The sequence below is a fragment of the Pan paniscus genome, chromosome 13 (assembly GCF_029289425.2).
Source record: "Pan paniscus chromosome 13, NHGRI_mPanPan1-v2.0_pri, whole genome shotgun sequence".
NCBI classification, from domain to species: Eukaryota; Metazoa; Chordata; class Mammalia; order Primates; family Hominidae; genus Pan; species Pan paniscus.
The window spans coordinates 109202318-109222481 of NC_073262.2; the positions used below are offsets into that span (position 1 = coordinate 109202318).

Below are 20164 nucleotides of genomic sequence, written 5' to 3' on the forward strand. Positions count from 1 at the left end.
TCATTGACTGAAATTTTTTACACAATGGTAAGTACTTGCCTATCTAAACGTATCTAAACATAGAAAAGTCATACTGCCCCTTTTCTATGTTTAGATACGTTTAGATAGGCAAGTACTTACCATTGTGTTATAATTGCCCACAGTATGCAGTACAGTAATATGCTATACAGAAGTGTAGCCCAGGAGCAATAGACTAGACCATCTAGCAGTGTAGGTGTATAGTAGGCTATACCATCCAAGTTTGTGTAAGCTCATTCTATGACATTTGCACAAAGACAAAATTGACTAATGACACAATTCTTAGAATGTTATCCCCATCATTAAGCTAGGCATGTCTGTAAATATCAATAGAAAATAACTGATTTGTTTATGTTTTTCAATTATGGATAATCAGATCTTCTGAAGTAAGAATAATACTTTTCAAAATATTTTTCATTTGCTGTTTTTGTTCATCATCTGCTTTTTTCTACCATGCTACATCTGAAAGCCTTGGAGAGCTAATGATATATTTGCTTCTTTTGTTCTCATATAGATACTTCTCTCCTTTAGTCTTAATGTTGGGTCTTGAAAACACGTGAAGATTTAGAATATACTTTGTGCAAATGACATTTTTCTTGTTGATGTGTACTGTAATAATGATAATGAAGAGTGTTTCTTTTTCATGCTCTTTTATTAAGGAAAGGTAGGGAAAGGGGAAGAAGAAGAGGAGTAAGAAAATGCTAGGAGAAATCCACATCCACTGACAGCCTCATCGGTTTTGTGAAGAGCAAGCCTCATTCATGTTGATGTTCTAAGTGTGGTGCAAATAGTTATATGGATATCTTTCTTGTTTTAGTGGTGCTCATGTAGTTTTAGATGATGATACGGATGTGGGCTATGTAGAAGATGGAACGCCATGTGGCCCGTCTATGATGTGTTTAGATCGGAAGTGCCTACAAATTCAAGCCCTAAATATGAGCAGCTGTCCACTCGATTCCAAGGGTAAAGTCTGTTCGGGCCATGGGGTAAGTAGGTATCAATGTGACAGCTGGAACCTTCATGGTCTGGCATGGTCACAGTGACTGGACTTTAATTTCAGCCATTCTCCTAGCCAACATGGTGAAACACCATCTCTACTAAAAATGCAAAAAATAGCTGGGCGTGGTGGTGGGCACCTGTAGTCCCAGCTACTCAGGAGGCTTTGGCAGAAGAATCGCTTGAACCCAGGAGGCAGAGGTTGCAGTGAGCCGAGATCGAGCCACTGCACTCCAGCCTGGCGACAGAGCGAGACTCCATCTCAACAACAACAACAACAAAAAAGGCCAAATTCAGCCTTGTTAATCATAATCATGGTATTAGAATATTTCAGATTAAAAAGCTTCCTTGTTTGATTTTATCATCTCTGACTGTATTTCTCAGGGAGATAAGGGTTTAAACACTCCTGTCTCTAGTTTGCTCATTGTTATTTATTTCCTCTAGATTACAGTTCCATTCCAGCATGCTGGTGGGTCCCTGGAGAAACAGGGAGGAGACAGAGATCACTCTGGGGTCCTCAGCTTGGCTGACTGAGAAAAGAGGGTTACCAAGGACTAGGGGTGTGGGGGTGTGGTGGGGGGGAATCCTTGTTGGGCAGGGAAAGTGCCACCAAGTGAGTTTGGTGTTGGACGTGGTAATGGTGAGGTCATACAAGGCACTGGTGATTTATGTCTCCTGGCCTTTTATCTCCAGCAGTGCTTTTGAGCCCACTGTCTATTAATTTATTGAAGTAAGTGTATATGTTTTTAAAGTGTGTTCCTAGAAAAAGCTACTTCTGAACAAAGTAGAAAAAAGTATCTTATCAGACATTTGTATACTTAAGTAATATCATGATTCAGTTTAAGAATAACATGAATAATTCAATTTAAGAATAATAATAAATAATAAGATAAATAATTGAAGAATTTCTTCCTTTTACTCTTTTTCTTTAATTAATGGGAAAAAATGTTACACAGTTTGATCTATGCATTATTACCTTGTGTCTAGTGATCAAGACCATGGGAAACTTGAAAAAGAAATTCCAAATAGCTTTTAAAGCTTCCTCCCTGCCCCCGTGTCTCTTTTACATTTATCACTATTATTCTACAAAATACAGTGAAAATGCCATATCTGTTCCTTTTTCTTCACAGGTGTGTAGTAATGAAGCCACCTGCATTTGTGATTTCACCTGGGCAGGGACAGATTGCAGTATCCGGGATCCAGTTAGGAACCTTCACCCCCCCAAGGATGAAGGACCCAAGGGTTTGTGTGATTTTGGTTTCAATTCATGGAATACTGAATTGGTTGACACTGTTCCAATGCACCAGTATAACATTCTGATTGACTTAAGAGGAGACACATAAGAATATCTGTTTTTGCCTTTAAAGTATATAATTTATGTTACTGCCAAATTAAGGATTCTGATATATCATATTTTTAAAATGTGTTTGAATTACTTCTTAGTCTAGAACTGAGATTGGGAAGAAGTAAATATACACATTTTCTTTAATACAGTATTCTTTTTCTCTTTAAACCTTATTCTCTTTCTGTAGTCACAAATTATTTTGCAGTTTGTCTAAGCTATGCCATTTTTCTAATAGATCAAATCTTTTTGGCTGACATGAGGCTCTGGTTACTTTTCAATGTTGGAATCTCTCCAGAAGGAAGTTGTCACCTTACAAGCTCTTTTTGAACATTCTTTTGACTAGGAAGGAGTTGGAATTCTTCATAGAACTTTCATTCTTCAAAGAAAATGTGAGAGATCTGGACCTTTGTTTTAATCAGTCATTAAGAGGAGAGAAATTAGAATTTTGGGATTAGAAAGAGACTCGGGGGCCACCTAGGACCACTCTCTATTTTCGCAGATGAGAAGGCCCAGACCCTGAGGTCAGGTCACTTACTGTAGTCACCCAGGTAGTGAGAGACAAGGCCGGGATCAGGACCTAAGTCCTAAGTGCCTGATCTCAGACTCTTGTTCTCTTCCCATCCATTATATCATCTTTTTTTTTTTTTTTTTTTTTTTGAGACAGGATCTTGCTCTGTCACCCAGGTAAGAGTGTAGTGGCACAATCATGGCTCACTGAAGCCTCAAACTGCAAGGCCCAAGAATCCTGCCACCATGCCTGGCTAATTTTTTATTTTTTGTAGAGACAAGATGTCGCTATGTTGTCCAGGCTGGTCTTGAACTCCTGGCCTCAAGTGATCCTCCCGCCTTGGCCTCTCAAAGTTCTGGGATTATAGGTGTGAACCACTGCGCCCGCCCCTCTTACATCATCTTTTTTTTTTTTTTTTTTTTTTTTGAGACACAGTCTGACTCTGTCGACCAGGCTGGAGTGCAGCGGTGTGATCTTGGCTCATCGTAACCTCTGCTGCCTGGGTTCAAGAGATTCTCCTGCCTCAGCCTCCTGAGTAGCTGGGATTACAGGCACCTGCCACTGCGCCTGGCTAATTTTTGTATTTTTAGTGGAGATGGGGTTTCACCATCTTGGCCAGGCTGGTCTTGAACTCATGACCTCATAATCCACCCACCTTGGCTGGGATTACAGGTGTGAGCTACCGCGCCCGGCCTCTTACATCATCTTATAATGTAGTCTGTGTTATCAGGAGTATGGTAATCATTTTTCATTATTCTCCCAATTCTCAACCCCTCATACAATTTTCAAAGATCTAGAAAACCCATCAGTCACAAACAGGCCTACTACAGCATCTGTTACATTGTACCTAAGAAACCAAGGAAATACTAGAACCAGTTTTTATATACAGGGATGACATTGTACATCAGCTTCTTTATCATGGTACTGCTAACAGTTTTTTTGTAACTGCCGTGCTTTTCTCTGACAGGTAGGAAAATGCATATAGGATTAGTACCGTTTAGATCAGCTTAGTTTTGGATGAAAGTTTATTGAAACTCTCTGAACTTCAGTATAGTTTATATGGGAAAAGATGATTTCAGATGCAGATGAAGCTCTGTAGTCCTCAATTCCTGAAGAGATTTAGGCTGATTCAGGCGCATGTGAATTGTTCAGTAATAGTGGGTGTGTTAAAACACATTTTATGCATTTGCTTAATATGCCCATGATATTAAAATTCTGTAAGAATCATAATCACACCCTCACAGTCTATTCCTGTTCTTCTTCTGTTTCTAAAAGGGAACGTATTCCACTTTTACACTTAGTCTTTTGTTACTTTAAAACTAGAACAAAAAATTCTTGGATCCACCTTCTGAAGTTAGATTTAGAGAAGATTTAAGCTCTAACAAGAGAAGCCAAGGTTCATTCTTTCCAAATTTTCTCTCCACAGTGTGTCTGTGATTTTTTTTTTTTAAGATCTAGATGCTATTTCCTCAAGTGATGTATAAAGATGCCTCAACGGATGAGCAGAGCTAAATTTACTTAGACTCTGCCTTTTTTTCTTTAAGTAGAGTAGGGGGTTATTAATTGTCTGGTTCTATAATATCTATTCCCTGTTCCTTCACCCACCCATGCCTAAAAATCTTTGGAGGCATTAAGTAAAGAAAGTCACATTCTAGAGAAAGAGTACTCACAGCTGCCTTTTGTTTTGTTTTGCTTTACTCTCTCCATTTAATGTGGTAGTATCCCACACTACCTTTAAAAAAAAATAACTTTTTTGATCCTTCAAGTAATACATACTTATTGTAGAAAAATTTGAAAATACGGAAAATATTAAAACTCAGAGGTGCTCAAGATAAGCCTTATTGGGCCTGGCTCAGTGGTTCGCGCCTGTAATCCCAAGACTTTGGGAGGCCTAGGGCAGGTAGATCATCTGAGGTCAGGAGTTCGAGACCAGCCTGGCCAACATAGTGAAACCCCATCTCTACTAAAAATACAAAAATTAACCAGACACGATGGCACATGCCTATAATCCCAGCTACTTGGGAGGCTGAGGCACGAGAATTGCTTGAACCCAGGAGACAGAGGTTGCAGTGAGCCAAGATCGTGCCACTGTACTCTAGCCTGGGTGATAGAGTGAGACACTGAGCCCCCTACTCATCCCCCAAAAAAGAGGCCAGGCACGGTGGCTTACACCTGTTATCCCAGCACTTTGGGAGGCCCAGGCAGGCGGATCACCTGGGGTCAGGAGTTTCAGACCAGCCTGGCCAACATGGTGAAACCCCATCTCTACTAAAAATACAAAAATTAGCCGGGCATGGTGGTGCGTGCCTGTAGTACCAGATGCTGGGGAGGCTGAGGTAGGAGAATCGCTTGAACCCGGGAGGTGGAGGTTACAGTGAGCCGAGATCGTGCCATTGTATTCCAGCCTGGGTAACAGAGCGAGATTCCATCTCAAAAAAAAAAAAAAAAAAAAAAAGAGATAAGCATTCTGGTATGCTTCTTTCCTGTTGCATTTTTCTTTTTTCATTTTTAATGAAGACAGTGGAGTCATTGCAAAGTTATCTATTGGTTCTAAAATTATTAAAAACCTTATGAATCTCTAATAATTTTGATTAAATTGAAAATGTCATTAAATGAAATAAATGACCTAGTTATTTTTATAAATATTTACATTTCCAGAAAATTCAAGCAATTTTAGTACAAGTAAATAATAGCTTTTATCTGTAATAGCTATCTATATCTTTTTAACCTCTATTTAAAAAATCTATTAATATACTGGTAAAACAGAAACTAAAAAATTTTAAAACTTTGTTGTAGATTTTATTATTTTGTTTTTGATTGTCTGGTTAAAAGAAGATTCCAAGTGAGAAATTATGTGCTTTTCTTTTTATTCAGTTAGCAAATATTTATTGACTGTCTACTATTTAAAAGATAGCGTATGCTTGGCACACAGACACTCCATAAATATTACACTCTTCTCTTTTGAAATATGCAAAGGAAATGAGATGGTGCATGCTAGTGCCACTTTTCAGTTTATCCATATTCATTTGTTTTGTTGCCTTGCCGAAGAGTAATAGGTAATGGACTCAAGTTATTAAAACAATCAGTGTTTTGCTGACTGTAGGCTCAGCAGTGTGTGAGACACTAAGATTTTTCTCAAAAAAATGCATGTTGTGGCCGGGCACGGTGGCTCACGCCTGTAATCCCAGCACTTTGGGAGGCCAAGGTGGGCGGATCACAAGGTCAGGAGATCGAGACCATCCTGGCTAACACAGTGAAGCCTCGTCTCTACTAAAAATACAAAAAAATTAGTTGGGCGTGGTGGCAGGCACCTGTAGTCCCAGCTACTCGGGAGGCTGAGGCAGGAGAATGGCGTGAACCCGGGAGGCAGAGCTTGCAGTGAGCTGAGATCGCGACACTGCACTCCAACCTGGGCAACAGAGTGAGACACTGTCTCAGGAAAAAAAACCAAAAACTGCATGTTGTATCATTTTTCTCACGATCCAACTGGTTTGGTTGGCACCTGCCTGATTGAGCAGTGTTTGGGCCCTCCCCAAATGCTTGCCATTTATAATGGGCACCACCCACAGTGGCCAATCATATGCATAGATGAAGGTTTTCTGTATAGGTGCAGTAAGAGTATTAAAAATACTTAGTTTTATTTAATTTCAATGTGCTTCCATTATATAGAGAAAAAAATTCAAGAAACATAATGAAAATATGGCCTTCTTAAAAATCATGAACATGGGCATAAAAGATAAATTGTACCCAACTGCCCTTTGGATTAAGACCAAATTAGTAAAAATGAAGGCGAATTCTATGACTCCGTCTTCACTGATTTGAGAATGTCAGAAATGAACTGATGTATTTTGTGTATTTCTTTTATTTTAACTATAAGTTCCTGGAAGAATAGGAAATTCAACCTCTCCTGTGTGAGGACTGAAAGCATACCTGAAAGCATTGCCACTGTAGTCACCCTGTACTTACTACAGTTGTCCACTATGGACCCATAATTTAAGGCATGCTAGATTATTCACGCCAACTTCTCAAACCAAACTATTGAAAGACAAGAAATAAGATCTCAAAGCACAAACCATGTGAGCAAGGATTTTTTAAAAAAGATTTTTGTCACATTATTTATTTTTTCTACATTGTTCATTTCACATGCAAAAACCCTTTCTTAAGTTTATTTTTAATTTTTTATATTTTTTAAGCCTAGTCCTTTTCTCAACTTGTTTCCACTGAAATCATTATAGAAAATTATTTTGCTTTGTTCTACAAGGACAGAATGTATTTTAACTCTGTTTAAAAGACCTAGAATTCTCTCCTGTTACAGGGAGACCCACATCAAGCACCCCAATTATTGTCTGTATATAGACACATTCTCAAGGTGCTTACTATAGAATACAGTGGAACTTTTCTCATTTGATAGTTTACATCACCATTGTAAGAAGGAAGAGAAACTGGGACATAGGTAATGTTTTCAGTGATATGTATGGGCAGATATTCCTGGGAAGCTTTGGTCAGACCTTTTCATCACAACCACACTCATCAAATCAGAAATGAAAAGGGCCTTAGAAAGAATTCAGTCTAGACCCCTTGTTTTACAAATGAAGAAACTAAGTTAGTTTTCAGGGTTAACAAAGAGTGAGAGGCAGAGCCAATAATATAACATAATCACCTTATCTTGAGCCAAATGCTTTTTTCTGTTATTCCATACTCCTGTTTTGAAGTCGAATAGTGAGGCTAGGCACAGTGGCTCACTCCTGTGATCCCAACACTTTAGGAAGCTGAGGTGGGCAAATTGCCTGAGCCCAGGAGTTCCAGACCAGCCTGAGCAACATGGAAAAACCCCGTCTATATAAAAAAATAAAAAAATTAGCCAGTTGTGGTGGCATGTGCCCATAGTCCCAGCTACTTGGGAGGCTGAAGTGGGAGGATCACCTAATCCCATGAGGCAGAGGTTGCAGTGAGCCAAGATCACACCACTGCACTCCAGCCTGAGCAAGAGAGTAAGACCCTTCTCAAAAAAAAAATTTAAAAAAAAAGCTGAATATTAAGTTATTCTGCTAGTTCTCATAGCACAATAGTAAATGGAAAGCGAAACAATAACCAGGTAGTAATCAAGCTTATTAGCTGATCCATTATTGTCAATGGTGCTTTTTATGGAATTAGATAAGAAAGGAAGTATTATATTATTATCATTTAGTATTTTTAAAATAATAGTTTTGAAGTCTTATTTTCTGAGGTATTAACCTTGAGGAGTATTTAGTGTTTACATTTACCTTTTGCAATATATCCTTTTGGTGACTGTCTTCGTCAGTGCACAAATCTTTGATTTTATAGTTTAGATGATTAGATATGAGAAGTTATCCTTATCATATATGATTATGCTCATGTATAATTATGTGCTACCTGGATATTTTTCTCAAATAACAATGGCCTTATCAATAACCCAAGGATATATCAAGTTTAAAAATTTTTTAATAACTGTGAATTTATTTTGTTTCAGTTCAGAAAACCCTATTTTCATTGACAGCATAAACTGAAATATATTCTTACATGAAATCATTTATTTTGCATCCTTTTAGACATTTGTCCATGTATCTAAAAATGAACTTGTTTTTTTCTTTTATGGAAAACAGGAGATCTGATTGTATGTATAATGTATTGAAATATGGAGCTACATACCAATATTATACACTAGTATATAAAGAGTTTATTTAGTATTTACTTTTCTTGTCTTGAATTGTAGTGGAATAATAAATCCCTGAAGAAAGCACTTTGGTCCATGGAATACAAATGATGACTTTGATGCCTCCTGCCTGTGAAGTATCAAAAGATACAGGATTTTAACCCCCTTTGGAATCACTTGGGGGAAATAATGCATCTTCTTATTTGGGAAACTCTCTAAAAATAAGGAAAAAAACCCACTCAATTTCAAAACAGCACATTTTCAAAATGTCTGAAGCATGACATGTCTATAAAGGAATTCTACATATAAAATAGAAAATCTTAAGAAAAGGAGAAAATTTATAGTTTTTGATATTTTATACTTACCAAAAATTCTGTCTTTTAGCACAAGTAAACCTAGATAGCAGGGACCAAGACTGAAAATAATAATAAACCAACAAGTAATGGAAATAAGCAAGTAAACAAAAATGAAAACATTCTGCTAGGTAATAAACAGATTCCACAAACACATTATACTGAAAAGTAAGTGTATCAAAGAGTTAGGGAGCAAAGTTAAGTTCCTAATAAAAGGATTGTGTTGTCAGCTAGAAGCTTTAAGAGTTCCATCTCCAGGTTTGGTAGGATGAGAAGGAAAATAAGATATATCATCGTGTGTCCAGCGTAGTTCCTTGAACAAAAAAAAAGGTATTTAGTAGGTAATGAATGAATTAATGAATAAATTACAGAATAGATAAATTAGTGTAGAAGTAGAATTTTTTTCAATGAGATGATAAATTCTTTGTAGCTATGAAAAGCAGCTGCAACCTTTGTTTTCAAATATGTCCCCTATAAAAATCCACCCACCCGTGAGCTACTCAGTTAATTAATGTCAAGGTGATGCACAAGTTCCTACTTGCCAAAACAAAGTTCAGCACTCTCTAAAGGAAGAGAACAAAAGCAAAGCAGAATCGACAAAAAGAAAATCTTCACATCTTTAAGAGACAACCATGTTCAGTACAATGACAAAGAATCAAATGGCACTTTACATGTATTTGCAGGATACTGTGTCACTCAAAGTAATGGGAGGGAGAGAGAACAGGGAGGGTAGGGATGCTTTTGAAAAAGCTTTTTTTCCCGCTTTTAACTTGCTTTAGCGTTAAGAGTACTTACCAGCTAATAATGTGGAGGAAATTATTCTTTCTCATTGGAGATTACAGAATGTATCTATTCATCTTGAATACCCACTTGAAGCCTCTGTAGAAATGTCTCGTCCTCTGGTTGCATTTCTAAAACCTACATGATTTTGTCTTGTTTCTGCAGTGAGAAATTACATCCATAGCAAAGACAATTTAATTGTCTTTTAGAAATTGTTAATTTCTAAAAAATTAACACTCGTTTAGTATCACAATTTATGGGAGAGGGTTTTTTCTATTATTTAGCATAGGTGGCTTATATAAAAATTGCAGAAGTCATAGGACTGTCATGTATTGCAGCTCTGAGAACCAATGCCTGAAACTTAAGCCAAAAAAAAAAAAAAAGTTATGACCAGGCACGGCGGCCTCATGCCTGTAATCCCAGCACTTTGGGAGGCCGAGGCAGGCAGACCACGAGGTCAGGAGTTCGAGACCAGCCTGGCCAATATGGTGAAACCCTGTCTCTAACTAAAAATACAAAAATTAGCCGGGCGTGGTGGTGCGCACCTGTAGTCCCAGCTACTTGGGAGGCTGAGGCAGAAGAATTGCTTGAACCCGGGAGGCAGAGGTTGCAGTGAGCTGAGATCATGCCACTGCACTCCAGCCTGGGCGACAGAGCGAGACTCCATCTCAAAAAAAAGAAAAAAGAAAAAAAAGTTATCAAATAATGTATATCAGTTAATTTAGTATTCTGAAAGCAAGGGTTTTCTAAGGTCTTTTTAAAAATGAGGCTTCATATTTTGAATACCTTTCAGTCCCAGTGTTTGCCTCCATAACTTGAAAATCGGAGTAGTTCAGGTGGTTTTGAGTTCTAATGTATTGTCATAGTGGGGAAACATTGCTGCCACCTTCTGTGTTGGTCTTCTTCCCTTAGCCTTCAACACTCTCGGGGGACTTTTCTGTTCTCTGTTGTGTCCCCATCTTTTTGTTTGTTTGTTTTTTAAGAAACCAGGTTGTGCTTAGTCAATGATAAAACTAGAATTTCTCCCTCACATTATTATCTTGTGATAAGATAAAGCAGTATACAGTTAATTAACAGGGTTAGAAATCCAAGATTCTTTCTCTTCCTCTGGGAAAATATTTAGCTAAAAATGTCAGTGAGCCCAATTGTAAGCCTTAAAAAATGGTGGCTTTGAGTCGTGGATCTTTGTTTCGTTTCACTGTCTCAGAGCACACAATACATGTGAAGGGCAGCCTTGTTGAAGCTAATCTCTGTTTTCATGGGAAAGGTAATTTGAAGCCAGTCCTTTTGATTCCTATAGAAATATGAAATAAAGTGTATGTATGTCCACACACTTGTGTGCACGCAGGCACAGACACACAACTGCAAACAATGTGTCTTCCTACTTTAACACCAAACTTCATTTTGCCTTTGTAGAGGGAACCTTGGGGACCTCCACTCATTCCAGCCCCATTTTCCAGGATTGGAAAGCTGTACACAGAAGCAGTGACATAAAGTTATTCAGATTCTCACTCTGATAGTCATCTACCACTTGGTGGTCTGAAGCAATTAATACGGTTTCCCAGAGACCCTAACTTTCTATAAGTTTATCCACTTGAGACTATTAATAAACAAAAAACAAAATGTCTAAATACTATGACAGAAATCCAAATATTGCAGACTTATCTGAAATACGCTTTTCAATAACTTCCCAGGTAAACATGTATTTACTTTTAAAGTTATTCTGTCTTGAATTTCTAAGGATCTTCGCAAAACTGAATGATATATTCTGAATTTTGAAAAGATGTAGCTTCTTAGGCATATTTTACAGTTTGAGAATTTTATAAACAATTACTAATGGTTCATTACTTTTGTAATTAAAATACAGATTTGCTGTTATGCAATTTAAATTACTTTTTAATTTTACCTCACATCTGGTAGGAACTATAACAAATTGAATTATTTATGTATTTATAAGTATGTTTAAGATAATTATGTTTTTTAAAAGTAGGGTGTGCAGAATTTGAAGGTAAATTCACAGTTATCCTCAAATATCTTCAATGTGTATGTAGATCTTAATTTCAAATCTTACAGCAAAAAAATTCAATATTTAGCCAACTTTGAAAGCATGTCCTGAATAGATTATTTTGTATTTTAGTGAAATTAGTATGTAATTTCCTTTGTTAAAAAATCTCCATTTTCCCTCCACACAGTGAATATGGCCACAAGCAGGCTAATAGGGGCCGTGGCCGGCACCATTCTGGCCCTGGGGGTGATTTTTGGAGGCACAGGGTGGGGAATAGAGTAAGCATCCTTGCCAGTTTCAGAGTGTTTCTGTGTGGTGCCTGATGTGTGAGGCGATGCCTGTACCTGACTCCATGTCTCGTCCTGTTGACCGTGTTTCCTGTGGTAGTGCACCTTGTGGTGTGATTTGGATGTTGCTTGTGTCCTGTGGTTTTCTTGTGTCATGTAGAACCTTCTCCTGTCTGGAACAATGTGGGGCATAACATAACACTGGGTGTGCTTCTGATATCTTCATAATTAAGGCAATAGTCCCAACACTTCCATTGCTCCTCCACTTTGTAGAAGTAATTTTAAAATACAGACTTTTTTTAAAACCATTTATTGGCAAAAATGCTTTTATATGTGTGTTTTCTTAGGATTCTTGTAATAAAGTTAATCTGTGCCAGTCAAATAAATTTACATATATAACTAGCAATTATCAACAGTTATAGGACCTTTTAAAGGTAATAAAAATGATAGCTACTAATGTTTTCTTCATTTATTTAGAATGATATAGGAGGCTGCAGCTTAATTTTTTAAAAAGAAGATATTTAGCATACTGCCTTCCTATTTTTCCTATAAAATAGGTTAATAATTCAAAATTGAAGTCTACATAAATATTTGGAAGCAAGGAGCATTAAGAATGAAAAAATATTTAATCCAAACCTGTATAACCGTAAGTGAACAGCTGCAAATCACCTGGTGGATTCGTCTTAAAAGTAGCCAGGGTGTAAATAAATATATTGTGTGCCACTTGCCCATTAAGCTGTCACAGAAATACAGTTCTCCTGATGCTTTGATTTAGGGTGCTCTGTACTTGATCCACATCCTCAGAATAGCTGTCAGTTCTCCAGGGCACATTGCTTCCTGAGATTGCTAATCTGTAGATTAAAATATTATCATGATTTTTTTTCTTCTCTCTCTAATTAGAAAAAGAATATTTAAGAATGGCAGACATAACCCTTTACACAGTCTTTTCTGTCTACTGTGGTGGTGGTAACACTTCAAAGTGGCCCAGGAATGAATTACTAGTATCTTCAGGAATCACTAGATATCTTTGACTCACCCATCCCAAATCATGGGCTTATTGTGAATATCAGATATGTTTTTCTATAGTCCCATTGGTTAGAACAAATGGGTGCTCCTCTTACACACTGGAATTGGGAGACCCGGGGACCAAAATAGCATTAAGAGGGAAGCAGGTTCATAGTTCACACCTTGTGTTGAAGATGACATGAGCCTTCTTTCTCCTGGATTCAAGGACTTTGACCAGACTTAGATCTTCCAACTCACATCTCATCTCTATGGACTGTGAAGCTGGTTAGCACAGGGGAAGCTAGAAATACTAGAAAAGAGATTTTGTTTCTCCTTGTGTATTAGAAAACAAAGACCATAACAGGGATAAAAATATTTAGAGACAAAAACTTTGTCCTGTAAAATTTCCCCTTGGATCTGTTGACTGGATTATATACAGAAGAAACATTCCTTTTTCGGGGCCAGCTCCATGCATGCATTTATGTGAAATTCCTCCTTGACAAATGGCAGTTTTCTGAAAATCATCCCAAATGCATTTTTTAACATTATACATTGGCTGTAACTTTGGTGTCCTTAAATGTACTAATTGAAAGGATGAATTTTAATAATCCTTCCTTGAAGTCTTAGAGATAGGTAAAATCAAAGAGGCCTTTCTTGTAAAACATAGTCCTTGTTATCAGCATTTGTTTTCATCAATCATTTCCAGTTTTGTTCGTTTGTGACTATTTCTAATTGTGACAGGTAAGTCTGTGTAAGTGTATGTATATTTTTTCTAAAGATAGATTTGTTATTATTCCTGGTTTATGAGCACTAGTTTTCTCTTAGCTTACTGATTTTTTTCCCCATCAAATTCCAAGTTTTAGCATAATTGCTCAAGAAATATAGTTTTTAAAAAAATAATGTAGTACAATATAGATTGTCTCAACATTTCTTAGTTTAATTGATAGAGTAATGTTCATTCAGTCACTAAGAATTCCATGGGCAGTTTTTTTTTAATTTCTACTCCTTAGTTTATAAGTCAGGAATCATTTTTCATGAATTATGTGTTGATTCTAATCCTAGCCTATGTTTTCTGAAGCGGACGAAGTGCAAATCATATCCAAAGCATAGAGTATGTACATGGTTATATATTTTTTTAATATTTGTTTTGAAATTTGATTCTCTGTTGAATTGTGGGGAGGAAATACATGTAAGTAGAATAAAGTTTCTCTAAAACAGAAGTTAGCAAACTTCTGTAAAAGGCCAGATGGTAAATAGTTTTAGCTTTCAGCCTACAGGGTTGTCTGTAACAACTTCTCAACAATGCTGTCTTAGCATGAAAGCAGCCATAAACAATATGTAAATGAATGTGCGTGGCTGTGTTCCGATAAAACTTTTTTGCAAAAGCAGACAGTGGGGCTAGATTTGGTCTGTGGGCTCCAGTTTCCTGACCCTTGACTTATAGGATATGTTTTAGGGTCAGACAAATCTGTGTTCACATCTTGCCTCTATCACTCACAAACTTCTAGAAGCCTGTTTCCTCATCCATTAAACAAGGATAGTCATAGTTCCCACCTCATACGATTTTTGTAAAGATCAAAAGAGATACTATATGTCAAGTGTTCAGTACTGTGTCCAGCACATAGTAAGTGCACAATACGGTAGCTGTTTAAACTATTTTTATGGCTCTCATTATTATTATTATTATTATTATTATTATTGGTGTATCTCTAAAGGCAACTGAGATTCGTTCTCTAGACGGTCAGTGGTTAGTCTTAAGAGCATGTCACAAGCCCAGGAGCCTAAAGAGACCTGCACCCCGAGACTGTATTGCAGCTGTCCTCTACCTGCCCACCAAGCCCTGGATGGTCTCCGAATAAAAACACATTATGCATGCAATTTGTGTGCTGCCAAAAGTGGCATCCATTTATGTACACAGTTGAGGGCACTGATGTGAGCAGAAAAGAGAATTTTTTACACAGAAATGAATGTTTACACAAAACTCAAGGATTTTAGGGAAACTAGCAACATTGGCTTTGTGATTCCTGGAGCAGGGATAGATAGGACTGAAAGTATTTTGTTGTTAGGGGACACTGTACCTGCATGTTAGCATCCTGAAGGATGGGATATGTAAAGTAATTATTATACTAGGTTTAACGTTGCTTAGATTTTAAAATGCTAAGCTTAAGGAGAGGAGTGAGCGAGTGGACAGGAGTTAACTAGGATATGGATTAGCTCTTATCCTTAGCAATTGATAGAAATGCCACCTTGTCTTTTCTTTCTTACTGTCCTTTGGCTCTCTGCTTTTTTATATCTCTAAGCCTGAAAGTTCTGTTAGTAACAATGGGAACTTTAAAGCTATTCTCAGTTGAATCTAAGGAATCTTTTTACCATTTCCCCAAAATTACGCAAATGAGATTTATGCTTCCTTATATCTTGCCTTTGGAACCCCATTTTGGTCTTTACCACTGTAAGGATAGTGAAGAAGTGTATCTTTGAGAGCAAGGCTTCAAAAGTCAGATCTGTATTGACTTCCTTCTGACTGCTAAATTTTAACTGTTTCCAAGTGGGGAATTAAAAAGTTAGCATTCAGACCACTTTTAGGTGCTTTTTGGAAGGGCATTGTAGCAGAATGTGTTTCCTTTCCTCCATGCCCCCATTTGTGAGTCAGATGGAGCTTGTCTGAATGCGATGGTGTTCTCTCTGTGCTTTTACTTATTTGATACATGATACTGGGAGAGGGGAAGAGAAGAAGGATGTGTAAAGACAACAAGTGGGGCCTATTTGCTTCAAATTCTGTGAAAGGTGAATTTAATGGAACTTAATTGTCAATGGTGCAGAAACTTTAGATTTAAAGGCATATAAATCCAAGCAACGCTCACCGTAGCATCTAAAATGCAATTAAGCTAAGTAAATAAAGGCAATTTAAATGTTTAGCCGTCTTTTACACAGGATATTTACTTCCTGAAACTGCTTAACTGCCTTTCCCTTGTGGTAACGAAAGTGGTTGGTTCATATGACTCTTCCCATGATCCTTTGTCACAGGTCCTAGTGCCACCAATCTCATAATAGGCTCCATCGCTGGTGCCATCCTGGTAGCAGCTATTGTCCTTGGGGGCACAGGCTGGGGATTTAAGTAAGCAACGCCGCATGTCTTCTTCTCAGTGGCTCTGGCACTTCTCTTTTCTGCTTACATAACCAAGTTTTGAGTTCCTGCTACAAGAGCTTAGGTTCTGTCAGTCAAACTGCAAAAAATAAGTCTTTTTATTCAGAAATGGGTTAGAAATGAAGAAACACGGACCCTCAACTGTCATTTTCAGGCAAGTGGAAATGTAGAAGGAATTCATATACACTGATTTTTAAGGAGAACAACAAAGTTCTTTGGTAGAAGACAGTCCAGCTTGTAAGAGCAGGCACTCTGAGATACATTCATTTCTACACAGGAAATCGAGGAAACCATGTAGTTGGAAATAAGTGGATGTAAATTGCTTGTATCTGTTTAAAACTTGTTTGTAGTCCACTGATATTTTGAAATTTTCACAACCTAAGTAATTATGCAATCATTACTTTTATTTTTCATATGTAACATAGTATATGTAGCTTTGTGATTTGAAAAGCTTTATAGTTTAATGAAAACAGATTTTAAAAGTATTTGTATAATCCTCAACCAACTGAATTGGTTTTAAATCAGAATTTGAAAAATGTGGCTTTGTGACACTTAGTATTTTCTAATCAAGGACTAAATATTGACCTGACAGGTAGGCCTGGTGTGTTTTCATAGTGACCTTTTAGTTTGGATTGCACACTGCTTACTGAACTAAGATTGTTTAAATAGACACACTGGGTATTCACAAATAAACTTCAATTGTGATCAAAATTTTTAAACCTGATTTATCCAGGCTGGATATTTCTACACTCCAGAATCATTGGATAATTGCTTTTTATACCTTTTCATGCTATAGTGGGTTGATGATTATGATTTGTAGGTAAGCCCTCCTGTGCCTCCTGTGATAAATGAAGTTTCAGCCAGATTCACAGAAACAAATTTAAGTGGGAAATAAGACCATTACCCAAATTCAAAACCCACTTTGCCTGCATCTGGTTACTCAAAAGAGGAAGCTTTTGCCCTGAACTATCTGAATAATTGCCTTAATTATAAACTTTATATGTTTTATATTTGGGATTTTGAATTCAATATGTTTCAGCCAGTTAAAGTGTTATTTTTAGAAGCTGATTAAAGAAACCAAAGATGATTTAAATACATTCAACATTTTCTGCTAATTTGTTATCATATTAAGATTTATTGAGTAAGTCTACAGTTTTTGAGTGCCTTTAACTTGAAATAGTATTATAAAATTATACGTCTTTTCTCTCGGTATATTTATAGAGTTGAACTTGTTTAGTAAAGTAGTCTTGGCATCAGTGTGTTTTCAAAAACACACTCATAAAATGGACAACTCATATTTAAATTTATTGTTTTGGTATTAATAAAATATTGCCCACATAGTGAGTCACGCATGTGGCATCTAGTAAGAAATATGTTTTCGTTTGGGCGGACCTAATTCAAGCAAAACTTTTCTTAGTGTTCCACTGCTACGAAAAAGTCATTGAACATTATAGTACTGCCATACTCTTATTATTTTATAATGCTTCCTTGAACCTTTTCATTAGTATGCCTCAAGAAAAATAAATCTGGATCATGCCCAGGCTTATGCCTCATTTGGCGTTAAGAAATCCCGGTTTCAAAGGCCTGGAAAACAGTCTATTACACGTCTTTGCCGTCTAGCCATATGCAATGCCAAATTTATCATTGCAGTGTTTGGAGAGAAGAGCACACTATTCTGTAGCAGGACCTCAAAACAGTGGCCTGGCCTAGCTCACAGCTTGAATTGCATGTTTCTTTGGGGAAAAATGGAAAAGCCTTTATCACTGTGTATATAAGTGGATTAGGCCCTGTAAAGATTCTTTATATCTGAGAGAGAGAGAGATCTCGTTATCACAAGAACAGAAAACAAAAGGTGGGGGATCAGCACTTAGTGAGATGAGAAACAGCCTTTGCTGACTGCTGCCTGGTTGTTGCTGTGTAGGGACCTGTACTGCTGAGCTGAGTCAAAGCCCCTTCCTGTGCCCTGTAACTCTGATAATCACTTTCAGGGAGAACTGTGTAGAAAGACACACAATAGGGTGAAGTATTTCATGCCCCGAAGCAAAGAAAACGATGAAGACTAAGAATAATTCCAGAACATGTAACTTTAGGAGTTTAGATTTGGAGAATGTGCTACTCCTGGGTGACTGTTGGTTGCTACCTGAGGATCTTAATTTGCTTTAGATTTTAGTAGTAACTGTGTGGTTTGTGTTCAGCTTTAAATAACACTTCTACCTTGTAATAAAAGGCTTTTGGTGCTGAATGATAATGTTTAGATTTTCCCACCACTTGGACAGTTCTGGAGATTACTAGTCTGGAGATAATTCGTAAGTATAATTATTTGCTATTTGAACTGAAAGCCTTTGGGTTTGAGTTCAATGTAAACGTTTAAAAAGAGATTCCTTTAGAATCAGAAGTTGAAAATAGTTTGTACAAAAGATTGTTCTAAATGCTGCTACTGGGAATCCCTCCTGATACCAGGTTTTTGTTTCTAGAAGAAAAGTTGGTAAGGTAACCTGAACAATTTGAGGGCATGTCAACTTTTTGATTAAAGGAAAATACAGTAACTACTCAGGGAAAATACTATATTTTCCTAATGTCACATTTCTTTAGGTGTACTAGTGAGTAGTTTAGATGTAGAAGTATCATACTATACGTGACCTGCCCAAGTATAAATGAGAAATACAGCTATGCTCTAAGCCCTGACCTTGTCTGCCATTCTTTAAAGTTCTTTCCTTAAACTATTATTTCCTCTGAAATAGGTGGTAAAAAGCATGAAAATGTGTGCATGTGTGTGAATGTGTGCACATTTGTGTGTGTGAAGTGATAATAAAGATGTATCAAGATTATTATAATCTGAAAATAATACTGATTTAAATTACATACTTCCTTTTAGTAGATTAGTTGAGTCAGACCGCTTTGGTTAATGCAAGCAAGACTTCCACAAGCAAGGTTGTGGATTTCCTGAAGAATTTTTAAATGTTTTATTTGGTAGATTTTTAAAAAATATTCTCACATATTGTGTAATGTTATGGGTAGTAACTTTGCTTAATTTCTTTTTCTTTTTTTTTGAGACAGAGTTTTGCTTTTATTGCCCAGGCTGGAGTGCAGTGGCATGATCTCAGTTCACCGCAACCTCCGCCTCCCAGGTTCAGGCGATTCTCCTGCCTCAGCCTCCTGAGCAGCTGGGATTACAGGCATGCGCCACCACGCCCAGCTAATTTTGTATTTTTAGCAGAGATGGGGTTTCTCCATGTTGGCCAGGCAGGTCTGGAACTCCCAACCTCAGGTGATCCGCCAGACTCGGCCTCCCAAAGTGTTGGGATTACAGGCATGAGCCACTGTGCCCAGCCAACTTTGCTTAATTTCATACTCCAGAAGTATGAGGTTACTAAGGGTATGATTAGTCGTAGAGTCCCAGGTATTGAGGGTCTTAGGAATTTCTCTATGAAATCCTGTGAAAAACGAACATAGGCATGTGGCACACCAATTTGCTCTGCTTCTATATCTGCATTTATTTTCATTCACCCCATGCTCCTGTTCTTCCCCATCACCCACACACAAGAATAAAGTTATGAGCTGTGGTGCAGAGGATTGCAAACCTCTGTCCTAGTTGACTCATGGAGACTCATGACACCTACCCAACATTAAATGATGATACTGCTTGATTCGACTGTTAGAGCTGTTGCTTTTACTGGACATTAGAAAAAGCAGGACCATTTTAGTAGCATCTTCCCTAAAGCTTAGGAAAGGTGAAAAGTATATGAAAAGAGAATTTCATATCTCCATTTAAAAGTGAACAGGATTGTCTTCAGCACCTTAGGCATTGCTATTTATCTGATATTCCCTAAATTTGAATGTAGGGTTTTACATGCACATTAGTAGGTGATGGTGGTAGGAAAAGAGAAATTCTAGGTGATGGTAGGAAAAGAAATGAAGGTAATAATGACATGGTTTGTTGAAAATTGAAATCAAAAGGACTACAGGATGAACACTGAGCTTTTCCAGTGATACTGTAACACCTCAGTCTGTAGAACCTCATCACCACGTCTTACTCTCCTGCTACTTG

General features: G+C 37.3%; 1 protein-coding gene across 3 annotated transcripts in view; it reads left to right on the forward strand.

Moving 5' to 3' along the window:
* Positions 1-20164, forward strand: part of ADAM23 (ADAM metallopeptidase domain 23) — a 177371-nt gene that overhangs the window by 150133 nt on the left and 7074 nt on the right. The window contains exons 23-25 of one of the 3 annotated variants that reach the window (XM_034954940.3): positions 836-1004; positions 2145-2256; positions 11867-11957. In XM_034954940.3, coding sequence (XP_034810831.1) covers positions 836-1004; positions 2145-2256; positions 11867-11957 — 372 coding nt within the window. Of the gene's footprint in view, positions 1-835; positions 1005-2144; positions 2257-11866; positions 11958-15995; positions 16087-20164 lie in introns of all 3 variants that reach the window. The other 2 variants (XM_034954939.3, XM_034954941.3) reach the window with 2 other exon arrangements.